The sequence below is a fragment of the Bos taurus genome, chromosome 18 (genome assembly GCF_002263795.3).
Source record: "Bos taurus isolate L1 Dominette 01449 registration number 42190680 breed Hereford chromosome 18, ARS-UCD2.0, whole genome shotgun sequence".
Taxonomy (NCBI): Eukaryota; Metazoa; Chordata; class Mammalia; order Artiodactyla; family Bovidae; genus Bos; species Bos taurus.
The window spans coordinates 50,498,919-50,508,541 of NC_037345.1; the positions used below are offsets into that span (position 1 = coordinate 50,498,919).

A 9,623-nucleotide genomic window follows, 5' to 3' on the forward strand; every position below is an offset into this window, starting at 1 on the left:
TCTATCCATTCGTTCATAGGTTTGTTGGGCAGAGGGTAGGATCTGGTGATGAAGGATCTTGGAAACAGAGCTGACTTTCCAACAGGAGAAGTGCATGCAACAAAAACCAAAGGCACCATCAAAGTACTTAGCAGAGACGGGCCAAGGTCGGATTATCATTCTAAATTTGCCATATTCTAACTCTGAATTTCAAAATTCCAAGACTACAACTTCTCAGTTTTCTTAGACTGCAACATACTGGCATCTCAAGATTCTAACACAGCAACAGCTTTCCAACTTTCTAGAATTCCCACATCCCCACTCTCGAGGATCTTGGCATTCTGTTTTTTTTTTTGATCTTGGTATTCTTGAATTCCAATATTTTAAAACTGCATTCCAACATTCCACAGTTCTGAGCCCATCTCCCAAGAGGTTCAAGCTGCCACTTTCTAAGATCACAGGCTTCCAAGATTCTAACAAGACTCTAGCACTGGGACTTCCCTGGTGGTCCAGTGGTTAAGAATCCACCTGCCAATGCAGGGGACATGGGTTTGATCCCAGGTCAGGGAAGATCCCATATGCGCAAGCCGCAATTACTGGAGACAGAGCACCTAGAGCCCATGCTCCTCAACAAGAGACGCCTCCTCAACTGAAGAAAGCGCGAGCAGCAGTGAGGATTCAGTGCAATCAAGAATAAATAAATAAGACTGAGTCCCAACATTCTAAGGTGCCAGTATTCTGGCTTTCACCGACTCCAACATTTTTGGAGGCTAAAAGTTCAACACAGGATTCCACCAATTCTGGACCTAATATTCAAGCACTCCAACCTGCCAAAATGGGAGAGTCCAGTCTGTCAATGGTACTCATCATGGGCAATCTTCCAGTTCTGAATTCCCAACTTCTAAGAACCCAACAGTCCTTGAATCCAACATTCTTTGATTTCAATAATTAATACCAAATTCTAATATCCTAGAATCCCAACGTTTTCAAACCCCAATCTGCCCACAGTACAGAAATCTAACACGGAGACCTTCCAATACTGAAGTCCCACATGTTCAGTGTTCCACATTCTAATAAATCTCCGATGCCAACCAGCCAGCAAGAGACCCGCCTGATCTCAACATCCAAGGACTCCTAGTTTGCACACACTCCAGCATCCCAGGCTCGGACCTCATGCCCTGAACCCTCCAGGCTGAAGGAGACGCTAGCCCAAGCAGAGCACCAGCCACATGCCCAACCTGTGGTGGCCGCTCAGTGGATGGCGAGGACGCCCCCAGCCCAGGAGGCTGCAAGGTTCACCTGAAGCAGTAGTTGGTGTCCAGGGCTCGGCGGTGGCGGGAGCTGTGCAGGTGCTGGGCCCTCTCCAGAGGGGTGGCCATGAGGAGCAGGAAGGGCCGGTTCATGCCGTGAATGGTGGCGAGGTCACCCCGGCGGCCGGAACTGAACCCTGCTTTGGTTTTGGGAGTCAGGGGGGTGGGGAGGATTGGGAATACACACACACACTCAGATGGATGAATGATGAGGATGGGCAGGGGAGGACACACACACACAGACACACATCACTGCCGGGCGTCGGCAGGGGTGGGGGGCAGGGAGGGGGCCTCACCGTTAATGTCCACTTGAAGCGTGTTATCTTTACTGTCACAGGAACAGTGGGCACTGAGGCGAAAGCCCTCTATTTCCTCTGTGGGAGTGGGGAGAGGGAAGCCAGCATGAGGGGGGCGGCTCACCCATCCCTGCGGGGGTGGGCAGGAGAGGAAGGAAGTCGCAAACCCTTGGGGTATGGGGGGATCTCTTTCCTGCCCCTTCCCTTGCCTGACCCCTCACTGCACCCTCTCACTCCAGTTCTTGGCCTTGCAGCCTCCTTCTCCTCCTCCAGGTCTCAGCGCTGAGGCCACCTCCTCCAGGAGGCCCTCCAGGACACAGCCCCTCCCCCGACTGTGACAACACGTTTTTTTCTCCAAAGCACTGACCTCTGTAGCTCTAACATTTGTCTTTGGCTATTTATTTCCCTCATTGTTTTCAGTGGCGAGCAGGATACTACGGGGGCAGGAAACCTTGTTTTCTTGTTCCCTGCTGGGCCTGGCCCTCCGTCTTAAAAACAAACATCTCCTGAGTGCGCTGGGTGCCAGACCCTGTTCTAAACACTCTTTGTGCGTTATTTCCTTTAATCCTCACCAAAGTTCCCCATTTTACAGATGAGGAAGCCAAGGCCCACAGGCAGGGCTGGGATGGGATGCAAGGACCTAGGCTCCTGTCCCAAGGCAGGTGCAGAAGAAAGGTTTTACTTCTTTTTTTTTTAATATACAAAAGTAACGGGTTTTATTAACATTTTTTTGAAAGAATAGTTCAAAAAATGTTAATAAAACCCGTTACTTTTGTATATTAAAAAGTAGTTAGTCACTCAGTTGTGTCCAACTCTGGGACCCTATGGACTGTAGCTCACCAGGCTCCTCTGTCCATGGGATTCTCCAGGCAAGAATACTAGAGTAGGTAGCCGTTCTCTTTTCCAGGGCATCTTCACAACCCAGGGATTGAATCTAGTCTCCTGCATTGCAGGCGGATTCTTTACCATCTGAGTCACCAGGGAAGCCCTTTTGAAAGAATATGTATATCTAATAATCATAGCAGTATTTATCAGTTGTTCTTATTTTTTAGATTAACTTTTATCGGAGTGTAGTTGCTGTACAATGCTGTGTTAGTTTCTGCTGTACAGCAAAGTGAATCAGCTGAATGTATACATACATCCCAGAAGAAAGGTTTTTTGAATGAATGGCTGAATGAATGCTTCCCTAAGCACCCACTATTGTGTGGGACCCTGTATCAGGTGCTCTGGACTCAGCAGTCAGCTTAGGACACTCGTCCCAGTATGCACCTGCCCCCGAACTCCCATCCTTTCCTCTGGTCAAACCATCACCTCTTCCATGAGTCTCAACACAATCATTCTCACCCAGAAAGCTCTCTTGGATCCCCTCAGAGGGGTTAGGGTGCCCACTCTGGGCTCCTATAGCACTTATGCCTCCCCCATCCCGGCCCTGCTCACCCTGGCCATCATGGCCTGCTAGGGCTTTGGGAAAGATTTCCTGGGTATCTAGAAGTGAGTGCAGGTCCCATGAGGGCAGGCCTAGAGGTTGTCATGGTTACCACTGTGTTTCCCCCACCCTACCAGCACAGGGCCAGCCAGAGAGCAGGAACCTACTAGCATTTACCCCAGTGAAGGAACGAATGAGAGGGAGACTAGGAAGGGAGATGTGAGCACTGGGGCCTTCAACATGACAGGACAGATGGTCCTCTTCCAGACAGAACAGGTGTGTCAGGCTTTCCCTAGACTCGAGGCCTCTGCACAGCCTATCCCTCTGCTTTGAACACTCTTGCCCCTCCCTCCTTTCCCAGGCTGGCCCCATGAATCCCTCCGACACAGCTCCAATATCCCCTCCTCCAGGAAGCCCTCCCTGACCTCCCAGGCTGCATCAGGCACCTCCCCTGGGCTCCCCATCCCAACCCTGCCCACACTGGGACATTACTACCTGGTTTTCAGGTCTTTCCCCAAGTCCCCCAACCCCAGCAGTGGAACAGGAGCTTCCCGAAGGTCAGGATGAAGCTGTTTTCGTCACTTCTGTGTCTCCAGCATCACCCAGCACAACGCATGTGCTCAAGAATGGATTAGCCATTAATCACTCAGGTGTGAGTGTCTGGGAGGAGGGCCAGGTCTGGGCTCTTTGGCACCAACACAGGGCGGGGGGTGCTAGGCAGGGTGGTCCCAGGACAAAAAATGGGTTACAAAACAGAGGTGGGGCAGACAAGTGGTCCTCACCTCTGCGGGTCAGCCACTGCCGCACAACTCCAGTGACGTCAAAGGACAGCCACTCCGGTGAGTCGCTGGGGGCGAGCAGCCGGTTGCTGAGGTAGCGCCAGGAATTGTTGCTATATTTCTGGGGGATGAAGAATTGGGGAGTGAGATAGTGGGTAGAGGCTGCCACAAACACCCATGTACCTTGCACCTCTCACTCCATCTGCTCCCCAAAACGGGTCTCCACACAGTCCATCAGTCCCCCTCCCAGACATCCACACTGAGGGGCTTCACAGAAACCACCCAACTCCATGACAGGGGACAGAGAACTCCAGGCCAGGGGTCAAGGCACCTAGGCATTTCAGCCTCCACCCTTGATCCCGCCATGGCTGTGGAAAATTCCTTTCTCTTTTTTGGCCTCAGTTTCCTCACTGGTGAAATGCCCAGTTCCTTTCAGCTTGGACAGCTCATGAGGCTAAAATTCTCCTACTGACATCACAGAGGTCAATGACGATACAGCTCTGAATTCTTAGAGTCTATCGCTTTCTAGAAGTTATGTTCGAAGTCATTCCATAACTCCAGCACTTGGTGGCACCCCAAGAATTACACATTCTATGAACTCGAAAAGTTTTATGAGATTCAAGTTCAACAAACCCAGGAGTCCGACGTGCCAGAAACCTAGACGTTGCAGATGCCTGACATCCACGAGGAATGACGCCCTGGGAACTGGCAGCATAAAGCCGAGTTCTCTAGATTCCGAGCAGTTAGTATCAAAGCTTCCTCGTCGTAAGAGTCTAACATCTACCACTGAATCTAACACTCCATTTGACAGGGCTTCTAGGTCACATAGCCTTCGAGAAAATCCAGATTTTTTGGACTCTTCCTGGAGACTCTTCTAGAACAGAGCTATCCAAGAGAACTTTCTGTGACGATGCAAATGGGCTTTATCGGTGGTGTCCAAAATAGCAGCCACTCACTCCATGTGACTACGAGCCACTTGAACTATGGCCAGTGAGACTGAGAAACTGAATTCTTTCTTCTATTTAATTTTAATCCACTTAAATGGCCATATGTGGCTAGTGGCTACTGGGTGGGCACAGGGCATTTTGAAAGTCTCCAACTTTTCAAAGATTCCAACTTTCCTTGTCCTGAGTTTTCAGAGTCCAGCTCCAAAGATTCCAGCTGCTAAGCATTTAACATTCTAGGGCTCTAGGAGACTCCACACTCTGTGCTCCCTCATCTTTCAGGGTTAGTCCATGTGGACCCTGCAGCCACCAGCCTTGCGGCCGTCCTGGGACCACCCTAGCCCAGGCCACTTTCCGGGACCCTTGCCCCCACCTGGTACAGCTCCACGTGCTGCTCCACTTTTAACTTGAGCCTCAGCAGGCGCAGCTCTGCCCGAGAGAGCAACACAGGTTCGGGCACCGCTTCCCGGAGCTCGGACGTGTTGAAGAACATATATATGCTGTGCGAGCTAGACTTCATTTTGTCATAGATTTCTAGGCAGAAAGAGTCGAGGGTAGGGGGGCTGTCAGTGTTTGGCAAGGGCAGGGGAGCTAGTGTACCCCAAATCGAAGAACTCTGGGTTGGACTCCGACCCTGACACTTTTTAGCTGTGTGACCTTAGGTAACTAGCTTCTCCTCTCTGAGTTTGTTTCCACCTCTTTATTATTATTTTAAATATTTATTTATTTGGCTGTGCAGGGTCTTAGTTGTCGTGTGGGATCTTCGGGCTTCGTGCAATGTGGGGTCTTTAGTTGCAGCATGCGAACACTTCGTTGCAGCATGTGAGATCTAGTTCCCTGACCAGGGATGGAACCTGGGTCCCCTGCATTGGGAACTTGGAGTCTTAGCCACTGGACCACCAGGGAAATTCCTCTAGCTCTTTAAACAGGGTCCTATCCTAACCCTCTCATCAGGTAGGAAGTGGCCCCTCAGTACAAAGCTGGCTTGGGGGTGGGGCTGCTCTGCTTGCTCAGGCCTCCCCACCACCGGGAGCCTCAAATGCAAGTTATGTTGAAGCAGAGAGATAAAGGGCACTTGGATCAGACTATGCCTTTGCTGCCTTCTGTGACCTTGGGCAAGTCACATTCCCTCTTGGAGCTGTTAAATCTACTTGACATCAAGTTCTCTGCCTCCCAACCCAGGCTCTCCTAACTGAAGCGCAGTGGAACTTTGGGCAGATGAATTCGTCTCTCTTGCCAGATTCTCACCTATAAGCCAAGGACTGATGACAGGATGACAGTGTGAAATAGATGAGATGATGCAGATAAAGTATGTCGCACAGAGTCTGCATACAGTGGTTACTTTAATGTGTGTTCAACAACCCCATGAGAAAGATTCTATTAGTATACCCATTTTATAGATGGGCAAAGAGAGGAAACAATTTGCCCCTAAGCAACACAGCCAGGAAACTACAGTGTGGGGTGGGGATTCAAACTTGGCCAGTCTGGTCAGAGCCTATGCTCTTAATCCCTAGGCTATGCTCCCTCCCTGCTAATGTGACATTATTTTTGTTATTATTTGTAGTATTTCCTCCCTTAACTGGCTAGAGAAAGTAAAGTTCACTCTAGATAAGGATGGCTTCAGGGGTGGGGGAAGGGAAACAAAATTAAGAAGACTCCCAGTTCAGGAAAAATTGGGGACTGGGAATGAGGGGGGCAGGCCATGATCAACTGGAGCAGTTTCGTTAGGCCTCTGCAGTGGGGGCATGGAAATGGTGGAGACATGTTGAGAAAAGACAGAGGAAGACCCTCTTGAGCGCCTCCTTCCCCCTGCTCCTCCCGTCTCTTGGTCTCTTGCCGGGCTGGCCCCTTTCCCTCACGAATAAGCTCTATCTTGGCCCAAGAGTTACTCAGCCGACCCAAACGGAAGGGCAGAGCCCAGGCCCAGGAGACAGGGAGGAAGAGCGATAGAGGGAGCAAGAAGGGTCAGAGTGAGAGATGGAAGTAGGATATTGAGGAGAAAAAGAGAGAAAAAGGGAAGAGATGGAGAGAGAAACTAGGAGACCCAGAGAGGGTCAGAGTTACACGGATGCGGGAGAGACAGAAAGGCAGAAGTCAAACGGGAAGACAGACGGAGGGTTTGGGAGCGAGATGGAGGCAGAAGAGGGCTGAAGAGCAACTGAAGGTGTCAACATTGGAAAAACCTCTCCAACGAAGGTGAAGCGTCGACGGAAAAGGTGAGACGGAGATGTGGGTGGGTAGGCTGTAGGGATGTCATCTGACTGAAGCCGCAACTGGGCGCCCAAATGGGCCAGAGACGCACACGTCTACTGCCCACGAGGGAAACTAAGAGCGGGGGGCGGGGTTCGCCCCCGAGCCTCGGGGCCCAGCCGGACGCCTGGGTACCCGCGCGGGCGCCGACAGGGCGGGCCCAGGGTAGCCCCGCCCTGAGCTAGGGGTGAAGAGGGCGGGAGTCGCCGCCGTCGCGAGGGCGGGGACCGGACCTGCCTCGTCTCGCCCCAGGCTCAGCGCGCGATCCCCGCCCCGTAACCCTCCGCCCCCAACCCCGAAGCACAAGAAGGAAAGGGAAGGGAGGGCTAGGCAGCCGGACGCTGGGGTTTCCCCAGCCTCGCTGAGAGGAACTAGGAGCTTGGGGTCTACGCTCTCCGCAGAGCTCCGCGGGGTCCTCCTGTTCCTTCCGGAAGCGCAGGCTCCTCCCCCACACCCGCGCGTGGCACCCACGTGGGGCTTCTCCAACCCCTACAAGCTCGGTCTTTCCCCCGGGTCTCGCCGAGTCGCATTCACCCAGCTCTCTCCCTACTACGACTCCTCACTCAGCCCTCTTCCTTCCAGCCAGCGGCGAGAGGGTGGCGGGCCCTGCTGCTCCCAGCATGACACCATCCGTCGCTCCTCTACCCCATTCCAGGTCCACCTTTCCCACGCTTATCCTCCCGTTCTGTAAACCCCTTCCCACGACCCAGTATTGTAGGTTTCCTGGGAGCGCGCGCTTCTTTCTCTGGGTTTCATCCTCTTACAGTCCTTGTGGGAAATATTAAAAGCACCTCCCGGCGCATTCTGGACACCCCCCGCCCCCACCCCCTGGGCACATCCTAGGGTCTCCGCTTCTCTCCCGCTAGTTTCCCGCACCCTACAATCTCGCGTCCCCTTCCGACCTCACATTTATCACCCTCTCCTTCTAAGCCCTCCTCCAATCTCGCGTGTTCTTCGCGTCCTGTGCATGCGGGTCCACTCTCTCTACTTTCCTGGCACCCCTCTGGGATTCGCTTCTGTTTTTCTGTCCTTGAATCTTCCTGCCTCACGGCCCCTGAACTCTGAGTCAGCTTTCCCCACTACCTCTCCTTTTCCAAATGCCGGGGTGCTAGTTTCTCCCAAAGCGAGATCCCTCTCTGCAGCCCCGCTCCCACGACCCCCTGCATTCTCGAGCACCCTGCAAGGGGAAGTCTTTTTCGAATGGCTTCGCTTCTCTCACTCTAAGGGACTCCCCACACGATCTCGCATGATCCCGTCGCCCTCTAAAAGCGGTCCACTTCGCTCACTATCTCTTATTCAAGACCAGATACCTTGGGGTTAGGGAGCTCAGCGCTATCTCTTTGGGACCCCTCCCCCCGACACGTTCCCGGCGCCCCCGGGGGTTCTCTTCCTCCAGCCAGTTTCCTCTACCAGCAGTTTCCTCCCCGTGACCCCTGCACTCCGGCGCCCCCTGGGGGCTCCCCTCCAGGGTCCCCTGCCCGTGCGAGCTCACTGTTGCCGTATTCCACCATTAGCACGCGGGTGACCTCCTTGGCGTAGTAGTCCGCCTCTGGCTCAGGCTCCGTTTCGGCACTTTCCCCGGCCACCCGGTCGCGGGTACTGTTGTAAAGGGCCAGTATGGCCTCGGGCAGCGGGCCGGGTGGCACATCCCCCTGGCTCGGGGGGCTGGCGAGCCGAAGCTTGGACAAAATCTGGCCGCGGATGGCCTCGATGCGCTTCCGCTTCACCAGCTCCATGTCGATGGTCTTGCAGGTGGACAGTCCGGCGACCGGCCGGCCAGGCGTCAGCATTAGCAGCCACAGCAGCGGCAGCAGCAGCGGCAGCAGCCGCAGCCCCGAGGGCGGCATGGGGGAGGCGGCGCCCCCCGGCACAGCCGAGAGCGCGAGCTGGGCTGGGGTGGGAAGAGGGAGGCCCCGCCCCTACAGGGGCTGGGGTGGGTGGGGGTCTCCCGAGGAAAAGGTAGGAGGGTCTGTTTGCGGGGAGAGTTGAGGCCTTCAGGGAGAACGGAGCAGAGCTGGAGGGGAGGCTCTGATGGGTGGGTTCTCGGTATCCCACGGAAAAAAAACCGAGATGGGTGAGCTCTGGTACTAGAGATGGGTGATCTTGAATAGGAAAGCTGAGGCAAGTCTGAGAGAGATCCCGGATCCCGGAGAAGGGTCCTCGGATGCGCGGGGGCTCAGGAGAGAGGCTGGGGAGTTGGGGGGCCGTGCAAGGGGGTGCGTCCGAAATCTGGGGTCAAGTCTTCGCGGGAGTCGGGTTTGCGGTTCCTGATGGCTCGTCCGGAATGGGGGTGCCTGGGGAATGCCGTATAGGCGGCAGGGAGGGAGCAAGCGTCCGAGGCGGTGGCGGGGGCTGCTGCTGTCTGGGGTCCTCAGGTCCTGCCTCGCGGAGCAGCGCTGCGCGTTGCGGTCCCCGCGCCTTCGGCTCCCAGAGGCAGCGGAAAAGTCTCAAAACTTTTTTTCCTCTTCTCCCAACCAGCTCGTCCCTCCTCCCGCTCCTCCTCCCCCTCCTCCCCGCAGTGGCGGCGGCGGCGGCGGCGGCGGCGGGGGCGGCGGCTCGTCTCAGACTCTGGGGCCTCGGGCTGCTCTTCGGCCCCGCGGGCGGCTCCGAGCCCGGGGGGTGCCCCGGAGGGGGCGTCC

The 9,623-nt window shown here is 54.6% G+C and overlaps 1 protein-coding gene across 5 annotated transcripts in view; it reads right to left on the reverse strand.

Annotated features, from left to right (window-relative positions):
* The window catches only part of TGFB1 (transforming growth factor beta 1), a 34,659-nt gene extending 25,228 nt beyond the window's left edge, over positions 1-9,431 (reverse strand). For 3 of the 5 annotated variants that reach the window (XM_059876513.1, XM_024977949.2, XM_024977951.2), the window contains exons 1-5: positions 8,477-9,431; positions 5,108-5,268; positions 3,794-3,911; positions 1,586-1,663; positions 1,279-1,429 (exon numbers count right to left, since the gene is read on the reverse strand). In XM_059876513.1, coding sequence (XP_059732496.1) covers positions 1,279-1,429; positions 1,586-1,663; positions 3,794-3,911; positions 5,108-5,268; positions 8,477-8,831 — 863 coding nt within the window. In that variant the 5' untranslated portion in view covers positions 8,832-9,431. 5 annotated transcript variants of the gene reach the window in all.
* Between the last annotated feature and the right edge of the window lie 192 nt (positions 9,432-9,623).